Here is a 23,559-nt window from a genome sequence, read left to right on the forward strand (position 1 = left end):
TAAATACGACCCAGTCTAGAGCTCTCCAGCTGCAAGGTACACCAAAGCTCTACTCGGATGGGCTCCTGTGACTATTGAAACGATCGATCACTGTCACTGGAGTGTGGCCTTCCAGCAAAGGGAAAATCATTGCCCAGCACTAACATAATTTGGTTATGCATGATAAATTCATGCCCTTGCTGTAAATTACCTTAAAATGCCATACTTTTGACCCCGCCACCATGGTCATTGATCCCGGCCCGTAGCATGCAGAATCACAGTTTCCGTACATTTCTTAGTAAATGGTGCGGTTTTCTGCAGATAATTAATGGGTTTATTCAGGGTCCGACTCAACTGTCGTCGGACGCCTGCCACTCACAATTCCATAAAGAAGAGCGCCTGCGTGAGGCCGAAATGGACACTGTGGGACGGGGAAATCGATGCCACTCTACATCCGGCGGCAGAGAGACTACTCGGATGCCCTGTCCCACGGCGCTTGGACCAGGCAGCAGAGTAAGCGTTTCCTGCCTCGCCCCACTCTTTGCATGTTTGACAGCTTGGTTCAGAGAGTGGGTGGGCTGCACCAGTGGTCAACCCGAGCTTTTTCCACTAAAGAAACAGTGATGTTTTGCTGGGCTGAAGACTCCCAGGAAGTCACTGGCTAGAGCCCAGTCATGGGCATTTAGCCTATCAGAAGCCTCCAAAGTTCATAGGCTTTCTGGCAGCATATCCAATCGCCGCGAGTACCCGTGAGTGCACGTAGCTCTTATATTTTTTGTGATTTAATGTCTACTTGTCCGGACAAAATAGATATTAAGTCTTCTTGGTCATCATAAAAATCATGTTTCGGGCATCTGGCAAGATGATTCCCCCACCACTGTGTACTGGTGGGGAGGTTGTCCTCATTGACACCAGCTGATACACGGAGACCAGAATGGGTTTGTACCAGAGCGAAACTTCTTTAAATATATGTAGGTAATTTCGAGTAATGATGCACTCCATAAGTTTGGCCCAGATCAGGAGGTCTGGTACTAGATTTGGAAAAAGCATTTGACAGTTGAATGGCAGTTCCTCTTCAATATCTTGCCGAGATATGGGATCGGACTGTACTTTGAGACTGGGTAAACTGCTGTGTAACGAACAGCTCATGTGTGTTCGGACAGGGTCATTAATCTCGCAACCTATACAGGTGCGCAGGGAAACCAGGCAGGGCTGTCCCTTATTCCCACTCATTTTTTCGTTAGTCATTAATCCATTGGCAATGGCCCTGCGTACCTCTGCTGCCCAGTGGTGTATTCCATTGGGAACTCTTGATTATAAAGATTGATCTACGATTTTATGATCCAAGGCAAATCTCTGATTCCCGAAACACTGGTGGCTACCTGTATCGCAAGTGAGTAGTAAGATGCTAGCAAGTGTTACGTGGTGATCTCATATTCACTGTATTGACTCACCTCAAACAGTTTACAAATGTGATGTAATGTCAGCACTATAGTGTATTCACACAAAGGGATCGACTGCTTAAGCAGAAAATACTAACTTTAACAAATATCGACTGAATGTAAACCCCTGTACTGCATCAATGCTGAACAAGATGATACTGGCAATAATAAAAAAAAAACAAGAAAAAAAAAAAAAAAAAAAATTGTGATGTACGATAGCCTCAGCTAACATATGGAAGCTAGTAGGAGGCCACTATATCCTGAACAGACTGCATTACCAGAGACGCAGTGTAACCTCGCAAACAGAGGCCTACAAAAAGGAAATTAAATATTTTTTGTTGTTAGCAGCAACTTAAACTTTTGACAAAGGGCCATTATAGTGAATGAATGATGTTTTATGAAGCGCATGAATGCCTAGGCCTCTTAGCGCTGAAAATTGCCAGTTTGGTCACACAGTGAGGGCAGGCGCTGGCCTAAGACCTGGGTAAGAATAACCATGTTTTAAGGGATTTTCTGAAAGTCTTAGTTTGGGTCCACAGGGTGAGTGGTAACGTGTTCCATAATTTACAGGCGAGGTAGAAGAAGCTTCTACCAACCCACTTTACAGTCTGTACCCTGGGAATGTCCATCAGGGAGGCCGAGGACAATCTAAGATTAAGTTGTGGGGTGTACTGTCTGATTAAGGTCAACAGGGTTAACACCGTAAAGTGTCTTGTGAACAATGCACAATGATTTGAATTGAACCCTCTCCATAATAGGCAGCCAGTGCAGATCACAAATAGCTTTGGAGACTGGACTAAACTTTGGGATGTTTAGTAGACGTGCTGCTTCATTTTGAAGTGACTAACTCCCATACAATCCGTTTATTTGCCCCCATATGGAGAGCGTTACAGTAGTCGATCCTTGATAATATCAAGGCTACAATCACTGTTTTCTGTAGAACCATCGGGATGAAGGGTAAAACAATTTTTAGAATTTTCAGAGTAAGAAAACAAAATGGTGTGGTAAGGTTGACCTGGTCCAAGAAAGTTACTTATCTAACACTACCTTTCTCACTGGAGATGTACATTGACCGGCCAAAACTGGCCGCCAGGCGCTGTCCCAAAATATGGTATTTTTACCAAATGGTAGTACCTCAGTTATTTTCAGTATTAAGTTTTGAACAGTTATTGTGCATCCATTTGATGATGTGGGCCATGCACACATTGAACTTCTTCGCTCCTTTATCTGGCTCCAATGTTAAGGACACCACTAGTTGTGCATCATCCACGTAACAGATAGCAGTGTACCCGTAGGAACAGTTTAGTCGGTGGGGTAACGTAAATGTTGAATAAAGTTGGGGATAATGAAGACCCCTGGGGCACCCCATATGGCAAAGCAAAGGGGTGTGATTTATGTCCTCCCAACATTAGGGTTTGCTCTTTATGAACTAAAAACTAGCAGATTAATTTGAGGCCATACCGGTAATACTCATTTTACTTCATTGCTGCACGAGTATTTGATGGAAAATGTACCAGGTCTTTGTTTAGGGCGTTTTCCAGGACTTTAGATGGAAACGAAGAGATTGGCCGGTAATTTGTATCCTCAGTAGGGTCTTGAGGTTTTTCTTCAAGATAAGGCGTACTAGTGATTTTTTCCCGCTATCAGGGAAAGACACTGAATTAAGATTATTTGGGAGTGGTGCTAGCTGGCTGCTTTGGTGGTAGGAACCAAGTGGAGTACGGATGCCTGACAAGGGTCCGATGGAGATTCGGATGTGGAGTTACTATAAACAATTCTACTCTTTCCAGGGTCAACTGATTAAACTTTTGTAAACAGGCCGGTGTGGTTTCGAAGCTACTTTCAGAACACGCCTGCTCAGCTGAACTAGTGCCCTTATAATGGTTTGTGAACTCTTCGTATACAGTATTTGCTTTGCTGTAGAGGTAATCTGCTAGTTTATTACAAAAGGCTAGGTCAGGAGTGAATGGTCTTTAATCAAAGTTGGATATTATCTAACCGTTTAAAAATAGTCACTGCATCTTTAAGAACGCTTGTGAAGGCACGTCTTTTCTTCCCAATTGAAGAAAAGAAAGAAGAAAAACATTAAACCTAACTTGTTAGATTAGCAAACAAGTATAACAAATTAAGTTCAAGTGCGATTACTTAATAGCACTCTATGTCTGAATCCACCATAAAAACGGACACAGCAAGGACTTGCTTAACAAAAAAAAGCCACAGCCAGCAATAAATTGCCATACCAGAAAAGTTACATCAAATAGCACACACTGGCTCTAGTCCAACAAAAGGAGTACTGGAGCCCAATTATAAAACGTAATGGGAATACAAGTGCACAATGTAACCATCCACAGAATATCATAGCCTTCAGGGTGGATCATCCAAGTGATGGAAAATCATGAAAAACACTACCTAGAGAAGGTTGACCCAAACCTCACTCTCCACATATTGTACTTTTTCCACTTAAGGACATGCAATCTTACATTATAGCTAAAGCTTTCTGGGGCTAGACTTTGATACAAAAGCTGGGCGATCAATGAACACGTCATACAAATGTTGTGACTTCTTGCATTACAAGACTGAACCAAATTAATGGTAGAGGCTTTGTGATAGATGCATCATCAACCCCGAAATTATGTAACTTAATTCTTAGACCTAGGTAATGCAGTGGGTGCCAGGCATCACCACTTCACATTTTCTCTAGTTAAACATGTACACCCTACTGAAGTGGGAACCTACCAACAAAAGTCAATGTTGGAGTGGACAATGCGACCTCTCTACAGAAAGGGTACTCTACAGTACAAGTGTAAACTGGACATTAACAAGCTATTTGTTAAATCACCTGGGATTTAGAGTCAAAGATAATCAACTGCCCTGGAACCTTCTAAAAACTTTGCGAAAGATTGATTTTAGAGCTAGCAAGAAAAGCTTTCACATTCAAGCCAATTAAAGAACACCATCCGGTCAGTCATCCTTCCCTACTAGATTATTTCATGCATCCCATTTAGCATACAACCAATGAAAGAGCAAAGTAATGGTCAGACAGTACAAAAATAGGACTCCTAGTAGTGACAAGGGATGCATTAAATATGTACGGTGTTTCACGGGGAAAGGCATTCACAGAATCAAATGTTTTTACTGTTCAGATACCCAAAGGATTTTCTGGCATTACACCAGCTGAGAACTGATCAAACAGGCTAAAGCCACCAACGAAGACAAAAGCAAAGCCAGGTTTTTAGTGGACAATTAAGACAGACATCCCTGTCAGGATGGACAGTCCACGTGCAAACGACGGCACAGACCACAGTGCAGTGCTGCAAATCATGGCAGACAACACTAACAATGCTGTATTTTGAGAAGAAAGAAATGTAACTCACTTCAACTGTCCAGGATTCTTCACCCATTAGAGGACATACAATTGGTTAATCAATAAGACCCGGTGGCAGAGAAAACAAAATAAACATCAGGACTAAGATTATTGGATATCCAGAAGAAAACAATGTTCTACTACCAGAGCACAACAGAGTTTAGTGCTCACTGGTAAAGGCTTTTTTGTGGTTTGCATTAAGTGACTTAGCACTCCATCTGAATCACTGGAGTGAATTTGCGATTCCTCAGCCAGACTACAGCAGCTGTATCTGAAAGCCCTCTAAGCCACAACTGATCCTGTACTGACGCGTCACACATTGAGGCAGCATTTTATGAAGCAGTCTGAAAGCACAACATCTCATGGGAGAGACTAAATGGTTTGCAGGGGTAGGTCAGTGAAAACACACTACCATTTGAACCTTGATACTACTGGTAAGTCGTCTCGTCTGCTTTGGGAAATGGAAAGGGGTAGGACAGCAAAGAAAAGGGATACAAATCAAGAAGAGGCATTAAGGCCAAAAGGAAAACCACAGAAGGATTACTTCCACCAGTACATATGCAGAATGGAAACAGTAGTTGGCAGAATACGTTTGTGTGAAGACTCCTGCCTTATTTTGCTAATAATGCAATAATTTTGACAAGCAGCACCAGCTGACACCACTCCAAAAATTAAGATCCCTGTAAGATCAGGGAAATGTTTGGGGCATATTGGTTTTGAGGGAGCCAAATTTGTTCAATAAGAAGAGTTTCATTATACAGTGGTGACCAACGCAAGACTGACCAAATAGGGTCTTACCCAAGAGTGCATGTGAACAAATAATAGTACTAGAATCTCAGAAGCAAGCATGAAATGGAACAATTACAACGAAAATAGGTTTTAGTTTCTCACCTGTTGAATGTTATCATAGTTTCCAGGGGTACCCAACCTTCATCCTGTTTGATCTGTTCCTTTAGGAATTTGTCTCTTGGCAAATTGTGATCGCCGAAGTAATACTGCAAAACAAACCATAAGTGTTCTGACCAAAGGTATAAATTCAAGCATTTATATTAAGCTATTTAGGACAGGTTTTACAAATGACATATCTACAACATGACATGAACATTTGGTCCCAAATTAGAACATCAGTTTCCTATCTACGAATGGTCACTTGTCTGAGACTTCAGAGGAGACCCTTTGACCAGGCAGTCAAGACGAATGCCAGCTCTACGCAAGTGTTTGGTGAGATCTTACAACAAACAGATCTTGATCACAATAAGGCAATTAAAGCATTTTAACTAGATGTAAGGCACTAGACATTTCCAGTAAAGCTTTACAAACATGCACTGTACAAGAGTGATTGTTTTGATATTTAAATGTACGCAGTGCAATACTAACAAGTGACGGCCGGAATGCTGAACATTGTCAAACATCCACCCCAAGTCACAGATCTGGGTTAAATCTGTTGGTTTTTTACTCACCATGCCACCCCAGCTTGGACCAAGCCATATGCAAATCAGTCTTGACCTTGCTTCCCATGAAAACAGTGAAAAAAATATGGATCATACCTAGATCTTTGTGACTGGGGGTGAAGGTTTGCGTTGTTCAGCATTCTGTCTATCATTTGTTCATTCTGCTTTTGTGACCCTACATGGGAAAGGTATGCCCAGACTTGGGTCTCGACCTCACTGTGCCACTGTGTTCAAGCTAGCCTGGCTGAGGAGGGGTTATGCCCGAAATCAGTCCTAGGATGCTGGTTTCTGGCAAAGGGAGGGCATGGCCACTCAGGCTGGACTGGTCCCATGGGGAGCAGGGCCAAAACTGATTTGCATATGGCTGGGTAACAAAAATGGGGTGGCATGGTAAGCAACAAAAAATAAACCTAAAAGACATGGATTGGTGCATGTTGCAGGAGAAGACCGTATACACGGCACGGGGTGCCCCAGAAAGTGGGGGGAGGTGTGGTCGCTGTGGAACACCTACAGAGGTGACATATGTGAGCCTCCGCAGGCCCGACTATCCGGCCTGGAGATCAAGGACTGACTCTAGCATACACTCAGGACTATTGTACATATGTCTAGTCTTATACTGTCATTTGTGTCGCCGGTGCTGTGGTAACCCTGCTATCTTGGTGAAACAAATTATTATATGTGACCTTGTTATGTCTTTCTATAAACAATAAAAAGTTTTAAAAAAAAAAAACCTATAGATTAAATCCAGATCTGTAACTGGGGGTTAATATTTGATTTGTTCAGCGTTCCATCCATCATGTGTTCCTTTTACATTTAAATAGCAGCTGAAAGAGAAAAAAAGAAAAAAAAGACACTGGGCTTAGATTGTTCTTCCCCTTTTACCCACTATGTTGCGGAGATATTGTTCCAATGGCACAATTTATCACAGTAAGAAGTGAATATTGCCAAGGCAGGTGAGAAAAAGGCTTGTTGAAATCAGTATGAGGGACCCCTTTAAAGACCGAAGACATCCAAGGTACTGCTCCGAGCCTGCCAGAATAATGAAGGGAGATGAGGAAAAGGGCCCTCGGAAAGTAAAATCATACATAGCCATCATCGAGTGGTTTACACTATAAAACAAGCCAACATAGCCTTTAAAAAAAGTGTGTCAAATATAAGCAACCCAACCCAAGAAACAATTAATTTACATGAAAGGATTCGCAAAATTTTAACAATTTAATCTTGATTCCTAAAATTTTTTGTCACGCGCGCACACACACACTGCAGTGACTATTAGGAGGATTCAGTGGACAGTGAACAAGCAATAAGACTTCACACAAAAAGACTGACAGACCACCATCATACCTCCATTTGTTCACATATTTTGATTTCCAGATCAGAGATTTGTTCCTTTGCGCCATTTTCTGCCATTTTTCAAAAACCTGCAAATGTTCATGAAAAATGAAGATATTGTGAACAGACACCAACACTCCATACATCTTAAATGTACTTATTTAGTTGCATTTACTACCAACCAAATACAAACCACACTAGATCACCAAGCTCTGTGAATAAAACCTCAGGGCCCCATAGTGAGTCGAATTTCTGCTTTTTGTAAATTGACAAAGATATTTGACATTCCAATAATAATGGAAAGGTAATTAAACCATTCAACGACAATGGGAATTCTCAATGTGCTCGGCCATGCAATGATAGTTTGTGTTGTGGTGGCGAGACCCACAGTATTCGTCAGGTCTCAGCGAGTGGAGGTGGGAATGCAAGCCTGTTTGGAAGCCCTACTATTGCATCAGCAGGGAATCTGGGCATGCTAGTGTGGAATATCTTCTCCAAGGTCTTCAATACATTTGGAGTTTAGGGCACTCCCATAATAAATGTAGCAGCTTCCTGGCTTCCCCACAACCCCACCAGTATCTGCCCCTATTTTAAATAGCTTATTTATGCTACCAATAGCTAGCATTTATGATGACTTCCCTCAAAGCAGATGTCAGACGTAATCTAGTATGCCTTTGTTACCACTCCTCTTTCAGACTCATGCCTAGCTCTGCCTCCCATTAGGGTTGGCAGCCCTTATTTAGACTCTGCGAGTTATCTGCAAACATCTGATAGCTGGTTTGGGTCCCCTTCTTTCAGCACCAGCCATATCACAAATTACATCATTTGGCAGCTGGCATTCAGTTTGATAGCGTGCTGTAAGACGTAATGTCAGACCATCCCTTTTTTTCTTCCAAGCCATTAAAAAATCTTTAATATCCAGTTCAGTTAATAGGTCACCTCCTCTTGTGCATCTCTGTGTCCAAGCTTAAAACTGAAGAGAGTTTCTAATGTTGTGCTAAACAGTGGGTTCCAGGCTATAGTGATGAACAACCAGGGAAAGCTCCCTCTGGGCAGATGTTACCGAATCACAGAGTCTCCTATTCAACAATGGCTCTTGCCATATTTAAGTGGCAGCAATCACCTAACCAGTGAAGCACTACCATCTTAAAAAAATATATATATATATTTATATTCTTACAGGGATGTGAAATTCCTATAGCCAGGAACATTGTTTGGCTTCACGGGCAACATGTTTTCCTGTGTATTTTGTCCCTGGGACAAGTAGGCCCAACCCCCTTGGCTGCCAGATTACAGGACAACATTAGGGATCAGAGAAAGGCATTGTCTGCAGTTAAGGTAATATTTGTGTCCATGTCTTAACGCTGTTCAAACTTGTATTTATGGTTAATTAATGCAAAGCCTTTATTATTAGGGTGAGCGCTCTAAGTAAATGCAAGTTCAGACTGCACTACTGACAGTGGTTCCAGTATAACCCTATTGGTGAGGGAGCTGCTGGGGCCTCACCATTAAGGAGGGGGGGGAAGATTAGAGAGAAAGAAGTTTAATAAACACAAATGGTCATGGTTAACGCCAAACCCAACAGCAGATTTAGGGATTTACAGAAGTAGGCCAAGAAATAGCAATCCTAGAATACATTTCTGATCAGCATGTAAGCATGAGAAAGTATTTGCAAGTTTGCTTCCCCTCCAACCACTTTTTTTCCAACCCTGGAAGAAGTTTTCATGTCTGCCATTGTCAGGAGTACATTTCCAACCTTTCTAAGTATGGGGAAAAATTTGAGAAGAGCAGGTGAAAACCCATAAATCATGCAAGTTAGTAGGTTTGCACAGATTCAAAAGGGCATTCCAACCCTGGAACTATTGCTTACCATTACCTTCAGCCCCAGTATGTAGATCTGCGGAAACGTGGCAACATAAGGGAATTACGAGTATTCAAATCCTACTATGGAAGGAGCCCTGGCATAATCAGAGGCCATTTCAGAGCTCTTATATAATGAGATTGCGGCCATAATTTGTTGCCACATTACGTAGCACAAAAGGGACAGGTGGATTTTGTTACAGGACAAGTAGGTTTATGAAGCAACTTGCCCCATTGACAAAGATATTTTATTAAATTCCACATGCCCGAATTCTTCCTGGTCCCACTCTGAGGAAATTAGCATGCGCAGCTTGGTAATAGCCAACACCAATCCCCTTTTGACAATGGTCTGCTCAATAAAAGACTTGAAATTTTGGGGCATTTCCCAGCCCAGATAGAGTCTCTGATTACGCATTTTGATTGTGGGACAATGTCAACATTGAATGGGAGGGGAATTGTTTGCATAAGAAAGTACTTTAGGCAACAGTTATCTTTTATCTTAATAGCCGCCACCCAACCTAACCATGCAGGCAGCCTCCCTCTATAGCACAAGATTTTAACTCATATAGGATATTCTGCGAAAGAGGCACATAGTTGGCCTCGAAGTGTTCCAGAGATAGAATATATATGGATAAAAATCACTGTGTGGAGCGGGGGATTTTACTGTGTTCATTTGAACTGGCGAAGTAAAGAGATTCAGTGCTTTTTGGAGGTTGGCCTTTATTGCAGAGCCCATACTGTAGTCCTGCAGTTGTTGGGCCTTACCGCTAGTATCCCCATAAAACTTTACTGGTACAGAAAGAGCTATAGCAGGTGCCTTAACTAGGCAAGATATTAAAATGCAGCCCGTGACCAAATAAGTAAGCCAGAAAATAAATAAAATATCTATAGTTAGAACCTAGTTTCCGTAGGAAAAGCAGTTTTTGATTTGCCAATAACTTTGGCGCCGTTTGACGACTCTCCATGAAATTTTCAAAACTAATGGGGCGGTCACGTCAGCTGCGGTCTTGAAAATTTCAGATGATCTGTCAAGCGGGGGCCGAGAAAAATGGGGGTCCCAAAACGTTTCTCTGTGTTAAGTTGCATAACTAAATACTTATAATGTCCCAAAAGCAAGACCTATTGGCTATGCCAATGCTTGTTTCTGTTTATTACTGCTCTGTAGTAATGGCGGCGCAGGGGTGCCACCATTACTACATAGATTTAATAAACAGGAGGAAAAAAATTTGGCTCACGGAGAACATCAAATCGGCCGTGAAAGTGATCGCGATCAAACATCAAAGAAGACGTGAAAGTGAGGCGCGCGCACATGCACTGTAGCTCTAGGCTACAGTGGTGGCACTTTTGAGCCCTCACAAAAAGTCTCACCAGACCAGCGCATGCGCTGGGTCATGTGAGACCTAAAAAGGGCCCCTTCCTGGAGCCATAAATGGCCCTGGGGACCGCCCCCTCCCCCAGGGCTGGCTCCAGGAATGTCGACAGGACATTGCAGTTTGCAATGAGATGGCGGGAGCAGTGCTCTCGCTTGGTCAAAGCAAGCATACTTCTTTTTACCCCTAGTGAGCTGCATCTTAGCAGCTCGCTGGGGGTAAAAAGCATGCCGGCTATGCAGGAGCCGGCTGGGAACGTCGGGGCCTTTAGGCTCCCTTCCGTGGTCCCCAAAGAGACGGCCATGCCCCAGGGGATGAGATCGGTAGGCCCCCTCCCTTGAAGAAATCAATTTAAAAATAAATTTTAAATTTAAAAACCGGCCAGGGGGATAGGGTCCCCTGGGCCAAAAATTTGCCTGGGGGGGGGGCGCACAGCTAAAGACAGAAGCAAGGTCTTTGACCAGGATAAACCTGGTTGGCGTATTTTATGTTGTATATGTTGCCCTCTTACAAAATCAGTTGTACCTACTTCAGACATATGTAGGAGTAGAAGAGCACTGGGAAACCATAAATAACATTGATTTAATAATTTAAAAAAAAAACACAAAGTAAAAAATAAAAAAATATGGACTTGCCACTCACGTCCACCACCCCCTGAGCAGTCCCACGCCCTGAACCCCAAAGAAGCTCTCACATCGAGTGTAGCTAGTCAGCATCACACTGACAATACTTGAGGGAGTCGCTTGTCAGCACGGTTTAATTTCTCCTCAGCATGCGCCTCTGCAGACCAGAGCTGAAAGGGGAGAATCCAGTTGGTGCAAGAACAGCATCACCCACCATCTCCCTCGGGTCTCAGACTCCCATGTACCAAGGAACCATCGCAATGAGATCTCTGGATTCCCATGAGACGGCAGCTGCAAATGGTTAGTGATTGCTCCCCACTGTGTGACATCACAATAGAGATAACCCGATTCAAATCTATTTACTCACCCAAAAGGCTTCCAATGGAAGCCATACAGGACCCAACACTTTGCCCTCTACTGTTTCAGTGTTCTGACTTCTCCCACCCATTCAAAATTAATAGCCATATCAAATATTCAGGACAAGCAAACCTGGATTTAGTTCTGCCCTATAGTTTGAACTCAGACCTAATCCAAGACAGAAACAACAATAGTCAAAACTGCCTTAAGGGGGTCTCTAACCTTTTCTGTAATAAGAGCTACTTTTGCTTAGTGAAAATTATTGAGCGCTAATATTAGTGACCACGCTAGACAAGATTACCTAAGTGGCCACTCTAAGCAATATTACACCAGCAGTGATCACTGCAGTCCATCAGGAGAGTTGCCAGCAGCTATGTAAAAAAAAAAAAAAAAAAAAAAAAAAAAAGTTTTGTCAGTCTGGAATGCCTTGAAATTGATAATTCATAATGGCCACAGCTGCAATGCCTCTGCATCAAGGTAATATGGTTAGTAATAAGTCTTCCGATTGCCACGTGATTTATCATTCAAATACCTGCTTTAAAGATAACTTGGAAATTCAAATCAGGAGTTTGTTAAGGGAGACTACTCACCCGTAAGGGTCTCGAGGTGCTGTGGGGGGTTGTGGGTTCGCAGGTTTCAGTCCATCAAGAAGGGGGTCTGTCAAAGAGCCAAGTTTTGAGGTTTCTTGCGAAGATGGGGAGCGATGTTATCTGTTTGAGGTGGAGCAGAAGGCCGTTTCTGGCTGCGCAGAAGGAGCGGCCTATCTGGTCTTTCTGGTGCGGGGGACCACAGCGTAGGAGAGCTGGGCTGATCGTAGGGTCCTTTAGGGTGCGTGGAATTTGAGTCGGCTATTTAGGTATGCTGGTCCAGTGTCGGAGGGTCTTGTGAGCGCGGGTTAGCATCTTGAAGGCGAGTCTAGCTTCGATGGGGAGCCAGTGGTGTGTGCGCAGGTGATGGGAGATGTGGCAGTGTCTTGGCAGGTTGAGGACCAGTCTTGCAGAGGCGTTTTGGATGGTCTGTAGCTTGCGGTGAGGTTTTTGTTCATTCCGGCATAGAGTGCGTTGCCATAGTCGAGCCTGCTGGTGACCAGGGCGTGAGTGGCGGTCTTTCTGTGGTCAAGAGGGGTTCCATTTGAAGGTCTTACGTAGGAGGCGGAGGGTGTGGAAGCAGGAGGACGAGACTGAGTTGATCTGGCGGTCCATTTTGAGCTTGGAGTCCAGGATGATTCCCAGGTTGCATGCGTGGTCTGTAGGGGTGGGGCCACCAGGTGTCGTTCCAGGCATCTGGGTTTGGGCACGAGGAGTAATTCTGTTTTGTTTGCGTTTAGTTGTAGGCAGCTGTTTTTCATCCATTTGGCGACGGCTTCCATGCCTTCTCGAAAGTTGTCTCTGGCGGAGTTGGGTTTTTTGGATAGGGAGAGGATGAGTTGGGTGTCGTCTGCGTATGACGCAATGATGAGTCAGTAGGTTCAGACGATGGGGGTGAGCGGAGCCATGTAGACGTTGAAGAGCGTAGGGCTGAGGGAGGATCCCTGGGGGACTCCGCAGGTGGTAGGTGTAGGGTCCGAGAGGAAGGGGGGGGGGGGGGTGGGGGTTGACCCGCTGCGTTCTGCCGGAGAGGAAGGAGCGGATCCAGTCGAGGGCCTTGTCTTGGATCCCTGCGTTATGGAGTCTGCGTATTAGAGTGAGGTGAGAGACTGTTGAACGCCGCCGAGAGGTCGAGGAGGATGAGGGCTGCTGTTTCTCCTTTGTCCAGTAAGGTACGGATGTAGTCTGTTGCAGCGAGGAGGGCGGTTTCCGTACTCTTTTTTGCTGAAGCGGATTGGTAGGAGTCGAGGATGTTGTGCTATCGATGAATGTGGCGAGTTGGCAGTTGATGGCTTTCTCAATTACTTTAGCTGGGAACAGGAGCAGGGAGATGGGTCTGTAGTTTGAGGTCGGTGGGGTCAGCCGAGGGTTTCTTCAGGAGGGTGTAGATTCAGCATGTTTCTAGTCAGGGAATGAGGTGGTTGCCAGGGAGCGGTTGATGGTGTGGCAGAGCATGGGTGCGATTGTGTTGGCGGCTCTGTTGAAAATGTGGTGGGGGCAGGGGTCCGTGGGGGCCCCAGAGTGGATTGACTTCATCGTTTTCAGTGGTGAGGGCTGTCCAGTTGTCGATCGCTGGCTTCAGGGTGTCGGGGGTGGTTGGTGAGGTTTCAGTGTGTTGGTTGTCGTAGATGCTCTTAATTTTGTGGTGGAAAAAGGTGCTGAGTTTGTCGTAGAGGTCTTGTGAGGGAGGGATGTCGGTGGTCTCGCTGGCGGGTTGGGCGAACTCCTTGATGTTGAAGAGTTCTTTGCTGTTGTGTGCATGAGTGGAGATTCTGTCTTCAATCGCTTTTTACCTCATTTTTCTGATAAGTTGGTGGCGGCTCTGAAGTTGTTGTTGGCTTCTGTGGATTTGGTGTTCCTCCAGGCCTTTGAGGCGGCCGCAAGTGCGTCTGGACTCTCGAAGCTCGGTGGTGAACCATCTAGCTTTCTTGGTGTGGGTGTTTGCGCTGTCGGAGATCCATCTGTGCATGGTTCGGGCTGCGGTGTTGGCGTAGTCGTTTTCCGCGATGGTTGGGTTGGAGTTGCTGAGTGATGAGGTTAGCTGGTCGTCTGCGATTCTGGTCCAGTTTCTTCGTGGGAGCAGGTGTCTGTGGATGGTGGGTGTTCTGAAGGTGAAGTGGACGTATTGATGGTCAGTCCATGGGAGTTCATGGGTGTGGCTGAAGGTGATGGGAGTTTCCTGTTGTGAAGAGGGGGTCGAGTGTGTGTCCTGCTAAGTGTGTGGGTTCGGTCACGATCTGGCGGAGTCCAATGTTATCGAGGTTGTCCAGGAGGGATGTCGTGGTGGGGTCCAGTTGGTTGTTGGGGTGGAAGTTGAAGTCTCCCAGGAGGGAATAGTTGGTGGACGCGATGGCATGCAGGGAGATGATGTCCGTGATGGAGTTGGCGAAAAGTCTGCGGGTTCCAGGGGGGTTGGTAGATGAGGGTTCCTTCAAAGGGTGGAGGTAGGGCTGGCCAGTATCTTTAAGTAAGGTGTTCCATCAGGTCTGTGGGCTCGTCGGGGAGTGTGCTCAGGCGGAGGGTGGATGATGGCGATTCCTCCTCCTCGGCGGTCCTTACTGGAGATCTTGTATCCTTGGGGAATGGCAATGGCGGGTCCTGAGGTGGTGTTGGGCCAGGTTTCAGTAAAGAATGCTACGTTAGAGGTAGTGCTGTCGAGGAGGTCCTAGATTTCAGTGGAGTGTTTGTGGAGGGATCAGACGTTGAGGAGGATGCATTGTAGGGTCTTCGGTTGTGTTCTTGCAGGCGGGTTGCGCTGGGTCAGTGGTCTTGGCAGTGCTGCAGGTGTGCCGGCAGCAGTGACAGCTTAAGGGTCCGTGGGTGTCAGCTGGTGATGCTAGCTTGCAGTTGTTGCGGACTGGGTTGAGAGCGTGGAGTGCCGCTGTGTCGTAGCGTTGGCAGTGCAGAGATCCAGGGTTCCTGGCACTGGTCACAGTTGGGTCACAGACAGGCGAGCTTGCCTTTGGTGCCCCGCGCAGTGGCTGCCATTGAGTAGAGGTCGGGGAGGGCAAGACAGCTGGGAGGCGGGAGGGGAGCTGGATTGGGCCAGTCGCACTGGTCGTGCTGGGGGAGGAGGGGCCGCGGGGGCAGGGAAAAACGGGCTGAAAAAAGGAAAAAGTCAAAGAGAGAAAAGTGCAAATAAGGCAGCAAAAGTGCAAGAAAGAGTGGAGAAAAGAGACAGAGGACACAGGAGAGTGAAAGAGTGAGATTGAGATGGTGGTAAAAAACGAGTGAAAAACAGGAATGACAGAAGGAGAGTGAGGGGGGATTGAAATGAGGGGAAAACAACAGAAAATGGAGGAAAGACCCAGAATTAGAGTGAAAGGGGGGGGGGGGGGGGGGAGAAGAGATAAAAGTGAGGGGGAAAACGAAGCAAGAGAATGGAGACAGAGGTCCACTGGACCACCAGGAATGAGGCGCAGGTGAAACCTGCGGGTGGAGGAGGGCCTCGTACACCAACACTCGAGAGTGCAGGGGCTTGGGGGAAGGCCTCACTGAATGGTGGAGCTGCGAGGGAGGAAGAACAATTTCACTGACAATTTCAGACATTCTTCTCCAAACATCAGCTATTAAGTTCTAAAATACATACATTTTCGTACGAAATACCCAATTATTAATTTAACCAAGCAAGAGCTTCAAATGTCATAGGTTGGCCTGCACACAGGACAGCTACTTACAGGTAGCGAGCGGGATACCAGTAGCTCACGAGCTACTCCTTGTTGAAGCCTGGTCTAGACCATTAAAACTTACATTAACTACATCAACACCACAGAATTCGTGTCTATGTTAACCTACCCCCCCCCCCCCCCAACAAAAAGCCTCACTTAGTTACAAGCAGGACAATATCAATACATTGAATTATTGCTACGTAGGGTATAACTGGTTTTATAACAAACATACTACTAATCATGCGCAGTCCAGAGCATGCTTTATTCAACTAAACTAGGAAAGGTATATACGCTAATTCACGTGGTCAGTCTGTTTCAGAAAGTTCCATAAAGCGCGCTGTGCATGGTACAGGTTCGCCTTTAAGCGGGTGGGGTAGTTTTGCACATGGACCCAAATTATTAACTAATAACAATAGAGAACGGAAAAGCCCACCTTCCCCAACCAATGACGGAGGGGTACAAACTTAAGCAGTTAAGTGCTGGCTCAAACTTTTCCATCGCCAGCAAATTATGTCCAAGTAGTCCCCTTTCAATAGAGTTACGTAGTGTTCTTCCAGACCCCACGCTTAACTTGGAAAGTTAAAATGTAAGTTCAGTACCGCACACATTTGCATGAATGGCCGAGCGCCGCTACGAAGAATCGATAAAACAACAGAGATGCAACTTCTCTACAGAAAAGCAGCAATACTACTGGAATTCAAAGTACTCTGGACGGATCAGTCAGCTGGAGGAAGTAATGGCAGCGGTGGTCGAAAATATGGTTTATTTTTTCCCCCAACAAACCGAACTAAATTATAACAGTGTTTTTGCGTCACTACAACAATATAGGTGCATTTGTTAGATACCAGAAGCTAGAAAAGTGGATAAACCGTATCCTGGGCTGAACAGAGAAAATAGTCTAAACAGAGGACGCAGTTCGGAAAACAAACTGTATAAGACACTATTGCAACCACTATGCCGTTCGGTTTTCCAGGAGCGCGGCTGGTACCTAGAGCGCAAGTCATGCATGCAGATTCAGATGTTTGGCACGCTTGGACTCCCCGCCTCCACGACAAACCGGGAAGGAGGGAGAGAATGCAAAAAAGCAACGGAATATATGCCTTGGTCGCGCGAGCCCGCGATACTGTCCGACCTATGCACAAAACCGTTTAGCGCATAAAGATTTTGGATCGCCAATAAAACTTATGCCAACCACAAACCCACTGCACTCACCCTCAGTCCGTCACCCGCAGCAGGAAAGCGCCGCTGATTCACACGCTCAACACTAACCTTACGGTGAGGACGTCACCCCCACACTGTATCCTTATAGGCTGTCTGTCTCTGGCACCCAGCAGGCTCTGCGGTGCACGCGGAAGTACAACTAGAGGCAGCGTGAGTGGCTTTTACTGCACGTGGTGTGGGGAGGTAAGACTGCACCACCTCTTAAGTTGCATATAAGCCACTTGGCGCATGTGTGGGTTTGGAGGTTGGTCACGTCGTGACATTTTTGTCTCTATCTTCCTGATTTTAACACCACGGCAACATCGGTTGTACGACGTCCGTGGTGGGCAAATTGTTTACTCTCTGCCTGACTCAAACATGACAATCCTACAGGCTGACGCATGGAGCTCGTTGAATTGGAAGGAAACCGTCAGGCTGCTTATTTTGCGACGCTGCTGTAGGCGCCATATTGCTGGAAAAACATACAGCAGTCGTAGACCGTTCCAATGGTTCTCGTTTTGTGAAATGTAAAACAACTATGGAGAAGGTCCATTAAGGACACAGAGGCGAAAAATATGTTGATCTTTCCTCACATAATTATATTAGCAGTCGTCACCGTTTATTCCTTTAAGAGTAGAACCTAACATTTTCCAGTGAACACTAGAACAAGTCCGCCAATCACATAGCCCGATCACCAATATAGATACCAAGTGTCCAAGGCCCTTGCGTGACGTGATACTCTGGTCCAGATTTTTAGATCTCCTCTAAGCAGCCCATGGCTGCCTCTTTGAGACCTGCTGTTCCTAGAACATGGGCATAAAGCACCGCCGATCTTTTCTATTGGCTCCTCTTACTGTCCTTTGCAATTGCTGGCTTTTGATTGGTGAATAGACTTGGTAGTTTCCCCCCTTCTGGACTTTTGTATCTTCTCATGAGGATTTCTCCTGTTACATGTGCTCTTACTCATCAGGTTAGTCAGGAAACTTAGCACACCTTTTGTTTTTTTGTTGGCCTGCCTCTGCTCCCGTTATGTGTTCCTGTATACTTGAATACTTCGGGCATGTCCTGCTGTTTTCCTGTCTTTGGTGTTTCAGCTTTGCCGCTACTTAATCTCCCTCTGCGCCCCCCTCACCCAACCAGCTACACCCCTACAACACTTTTTTAGGTCTCGCCTAGCGACGCAGCACATGCGTTGCTCGCCTTGGCGAGACCTATTGTTGTCGGTTTGGTGGGCGAAGGGGGAGGACATGACATGTGCACGCGTACATCTGTCTAACAGCTTAGCTGAAGACATAGCATATGCCCACGCTTTGACTCACCAGGGGTCTTGGTGTTAGAGGGGCGTCTGGATTCACTCTAGGAAACTTTCTACGGAGACCATGCCTTGGAGCCTCAGTAAAGCAGCTGGAAGTTTCTGCTGCCACGCTGGGGTGGTATATTGGAAATGTACGGATACGAGTTTGGGAGCCAGAGGCAGGATCGACGCACCCCGGATAAATTCAACGACGCGAGCTGTCCACACAACACCCTGGCCTGGTGGCATGGTTTGTGTACTGAGTTTTCTTGTTTTGGTTTTCACTGTGTATAGTGTGATGGTAGCCCGTCTCTTTGGTGGTATGATTGTCTCTTTTTGGGCTCTTTCAGCTTTTGATTGGGGGGGGTTCGGGAGAGGGCATGCCATGGCGCTGGTTGTGTTTATTTCATACTAACACCAAGCGATAATACGTTTGTTTGATTAGTGTTGGTTGCAGTGTCTTAGTTGTCCAGTTGTCGCTCTTGGGCTGTTTTTCCATTGGAGTTGTTGTCACTTGCCCGTCTCCAGTAGTCGTATCAATCAATACATGTGTGTTTGTAAAGTGCAAGTACACTCCTTGGGGCATTTCGTCACCGAATAACAGGTGTCTATTGTTACCCAACTCAGTGGCACTCATTGTATCGACCTTGGGAGGATGACAGGTGGAGTTGACCCGCCGAGATTTGAGCCTGTGGCCATGAGGTGAAACACAGGTTTGTGGAGTGGATTCATTAGTCCGCTCTGCCACTAGACACGGTTTACTGCAATGAGTAGTTGTATTTCTTGCCTTCTCTGAGGTTCAGTTTCCAGATGTATTTTTTTTTAGTCATTACTCGCACTCTTGTCGACAAAGTATTGTTCGTTTTCGCTCTCTCTCGTGGTGGAATTGTAATGGCAATGTTGCCCGAAGTCCCAATGTCGTGTTCTGATGGAATGGTCATAACATGCTGATTTGTGTTGTCCTCGCCTTTCGCAATAGAACTGCAGTAATTTAGCAGTTTAAAGTCTGTCACTTCTGGTGACAGATTCTCACTATTATACCCTTACGATAGTCGTGCATAGCTTGCTTTACCTGCCCTCCGTGGAGGTAGAATGAGTGACAGACTTGGTTCTCTTGTGGCAAAACGACAGCAGCCTCCTTTTTGCACCCTTTGCTGGTAGAATAGCATTTCCACTGTTTGTACCGGCTTAGAACGAGTTCACTTTTCTACTGCTACATCGTTGGATCCATTCTCTATATTCTCCAGTGTTAAACTTATGCTTGCTGTCATTTGTAACCCTCTGCTGTGGAGTAGGATACAGTGTTCGTTCCTTATTAAGAGATACTACCTGATATGTATTGACTGTATTGTGTCTATAAAATACTTTGCAAGAGACAACCTTTTTATTGTTTTATTAACTTATTTAAATGCACCTTTTTAGGTAGCCCTTTAACCATTTAAATGCAACATTTCTGAGGCACTAAGAGAACAAGGTGTGGGGAGTATTTCGTTTTTGCTGCTTGCCCAAAGCAACAGACTCACATTTCACATAATGCCAGCCCAATTGGCTTCATCAAATGGAATTCTTTTTTAAAGGTGCGCTTGGGAAATCCACAAAGTGCACTTTGAAACACTTCCTACCCCATCTTTGTCTGAAGCTGTGATTTAAAAAAAATAGAAAGAACATCCTACACAGTAGTTCCACAAAACAAGAAACTTGGTGCATGCTCACAACAGGTTTAAGTGGAAAAGTTGTGCAAATATTTTACAGAGCCACTAAATAACTGTTGAAATGCCTACCCCCTAACATTTGAGCCATGAACGCATACCCTTATATCATTTTTGGTGTGCCAATATCTTCATGAAATGTGCCAGAGTAGTATCACATTGTCCTTATTCGAGCATGCAGTGTTCTCCCACCGCATGTAAAACTGTTTTTCGCATGATCCTTTGAAAGTCTCATTAATGTGAAACTGTAATGTGGAATTTACACATCTCCTTATGCACATGAATTAGCCCACATACAAGCAAAGAAGTTGACTGAAAAACCCAAAACAAATTTGTCTTTTATATATTAAATGACGTTCTTATAAGGCAAACCAAAATGTTGTTCCCTTGGAGTGTGAAACTAGAACCATGTGAGGCATGAAATTATTCACAAATTATCAATAAACCACTCCCCCTTTCAGGAAAACAATAGCATTTCTACTACTGGGTTTCTACCCTGTACACACTTTTCTTCATGTAGAAGAGTGAGTTGCTTTCGCATGGTCTCCTTACATCTGCTTGTGTTTGGATGGCTATGTTGATCTCCTTTCCTGCATGAGGGGAAGGTGTACCATTTTCTGCCGCTAAACTGCACCTCGCAGCGAACGAGACACAAAGCCAGAAGCCATCACTCTTTGTCTGCCATCCCAAGTACCACACATCTCATAAAGAATGTGGCAGATAGCAACGACCTTGGTATTGAAGGTGCCAGACACACTGGATAAGAAGATAACTGGATCATGCCTGGCGGGCAGGTTATAAAGATTGCCTGCAGAAATAGGTGCCTATGCAGGCTTGATGAGATGCTCAGTTGCAATTTTCCACTTTATAATTGCATCAAGGGTGCAGTACTTTGTGCGGCTAATAGAGGTCCCTTTATAACTCCACTGGGACACCTAGTAACATTTTGGTACTGCACACTTTTATTGATTTGTGGATTTTCTTTTATTCCTCATCCTACTGCTGGGATATTTTTGTAAAAAAAAAAAAATCTATTATTTGCAACGCCAATAGCTAAAAGTTTCACTAATGCGAGACCTATTGCATTGCAAATGCTTGTTTTAAATTGTTTGCTTTTATTTTTTGGCAGTGTCATATATAGCACAAACTCAACTGGAATGTATCCAAGCGCTTTATATGACCACTGATTGCATTACAGACAGACACATTCAGTTTTCAGGCAGGGTCAACGCCAAGACTCAAACCGGGTTACCCAGCTTCAAGGTCTGCCTCTCTGGCCGTTACGTCACATCCAAGCACCTATTATATAGAAATTTTTCGTAGCAATTTTATCATCAAACGGATATGCTTTATTATCTCATTCAAGTCACCTTTAAAAGTTGGCTTATATTATCAGATATCGAAAATGTATAATAAAAGTACTTGACACTACTAATTGTCATTAAAAAATAAAAAAAAAAGGATGCAAGTTTGTTCATTCTGCTAGTGTGGTCGCTGAAATAGCGCAGATTAAAGATGGCTGCTCGATTTGCAAGCATCCTTCCCTCGTTGATGTTTACTCACTCGGGTGGGGATTTTTCAGCTGAGCAGCGGCTTCAGTTTGCAGGGGGAAGGATGATAGCTACTAGTGGCGCCCTTTGGAGCAGGAGGAATTGTGTTCTGTGATAACTGGCCCGGGCTATCTGCAAGGAACTGGAAGCTGCAAATACAGGGTAATGTTCACATACTCAAATCTTCCTCTTTTTCATTCAAAAGAATCATCTAGTTGACAGATAATGATGTTCTGCTTGTTTTAGGCCAGTGGGGATGTGAACATAAGTTTCCCAAGCAAATGTCTTAACACTTTACCGAAACACATTAAAGGACACGTGGGGCAGTGAGGGGCATACAAGCTGATCCCTGCTAAATTACATGATCTGACATATAGGGACGCATTTTATGGTAATTTTGCAGGGGGAGAGATTGTGTTTGCAGAGTGCCTTTAAATGCATTTTGTGAGGATTTGTAAGATTTCCCCTAAGTTTCTTTCTGATAAAAGGTTTGTTTTTGTTGCATTTCACTGAAAAATCAGAAACATTTAATACTTTCTCATGCATTCTGTAAAGCAGGCAGATATCATAACTTGCTACTTTATGATGTACGTTTAAATATGCAAATGCTATGGATGGATTAAACATCCAGAGGAGCCTGCTTTGAAAATCCAAGCAGTTTTACTGTACACGAGACTGATATTTGAGCCATTTAATTTCACTTCTCTACAGGCTACTGAACAGTGGAAGTAAGACACAAGGTATTCCAAACTTTTACATGTCGCACAACATGGCACAGAATCATTTACAAGCCCTAGACGTCCATACATGTTTAATTAATTCCTAACTCTGGAACATCTAAATTTCAAAGGAGCTATACTGTGGGAGGTACATTCTCCAAAACTTCAGCAGGCTCCTGCTTTTTTAAAAAGCCAGGAGTGGACAGGCTGCCTTTTACCATTAAACAAAGCCGGACAGGCTGCCTTTCAACCTTAAACAAAGCCTTTCTTCAGGGATGTTTTAAATCAGCCACTGCAGAGATTTCACAATGATGAAAGATGCAGGGATTTGAAATGCATCTTACCGGCCTGTGCTTCAACCTCTCTGTAGAAACAGAGACGCACAGCAGATGCGAACGGTTGATATTACATGACCATGGTCTCTAGTTGTGCTCTCTCATCCTGTGCCCTAATAGCCCGTCCTACCTTCTTTGTTGGGGTATCTCCGTATTCGATTAACAGAGCTCACTAGTGACCCATGTCTAGTACGAGTTATCCAGCTGGCCCTGCCTTGTTTATTATCTTGCCTTTCATTCTGGTATTTGTAGCGTTGCAACTGTTATATTTACACATATTGGGATCTGAGATGCTCTGTCTCTGCAGCAAGCACTGCAACCCACTGAGATGCCTTACCAGCCCAGTAGATACTATTGTCCGCCAGATAAAGATGTGATAATCTCTGTGGGCTCATATTCATTTTAATTCCTTATCCATTGGTGTCATTTATTTTCCACCTCCCCTCCCTTGCAACCTATTTCCCATATTCTGGTTCTCTAGCGCCGTGAGGTCATACGAATCACAAAAGAGCTATGCAAATATGATCACTCCACTGCAAACAAAAAAACAAAAGTAAAAAACATTGGCATTAAGAACGCCAAGAGCTCGAACTTTTTTCCTTTGATTTCTGGGACTTGTAGTCTTGTTTTATAATGTAGTCAGTTCTGGATGGAAGGTGGATCACTCAGATCCCTGCTGGCAGCTATTAATCTGCCCGATCGGTGATCTGTCGGCCCCA

At 44.7% G+C, this 23,559-nt stretch overlaps 1 protein-coding gene and 1 long non-coding RNA gene across 3 annotated transcripts in view; one reads left to right on the forward strand and one right to left on the reverse strand.

The window, feature by feature from the left end:
* Positions 1 to 17,355, reverse strand: part of SSB (small RNA binding exonuclease protection factor La) — an 80,446-nt gene extending 63,091 nt beyond the window's left edge. The window contains exons 1-3 of one of the 2 annotated variants that reach the window (XM_085645346.1): positions 17,303 to 17,355; positions 7,581 to 7,657; positions 5,677 to 5,780 (exon numbers count right to left, since the gene is read on the reverse strand). In XM_085645346.1, coding sequence (XP_085501472.1) covers positions 5,677 to 5,780; positions 7,581 to 7,646 — 170 coding nt within the window. In that variant the 5' untranslated portion in view covers positions 7,647 to 7,657; positions 17,303 to 17,355. Of the gene's footprint in view, positions 1 to 5,676; positions 5,781 to 7,580; positions 7,658 to 17,245 lie in introns of both variants that reach the window. The other variant, XM_085645345.1, reaches the window with a different exon arrangement.
* Positions 17,356 to 17,365: 10 nt separating this feature from the next.
* The window catches only part of LOC146861215 (uncharacterized), a 170,430-nt gene continuing 164,236 nt past the window's right edge, over positions 17,366 to 23,559 (forward strand). Inside the window, exon 1 of the long non-coding RNA XR_014978927.1 lies at positions 17,366 to 17,437. This is a non-coding gene — a long non-coding RNA (uncharacterized LOC146861215). The remainder of the gene's footprint in view (positions 17,438 to 23,559) is intronic.

Source organism: Triturus cristatus, chromosome 3_1 (genome assembly GCF_964204655.1).
Source record: "Triturus cristatus chromosome 3_1, aTriCri1.1, whole genome shotgun sequence".
Lineage (NCBI taxonomy): Eukaryota > Metazoa > Chordata > Amphibia > Caudata > Salamandridae > Triturus > Triturus cristatus.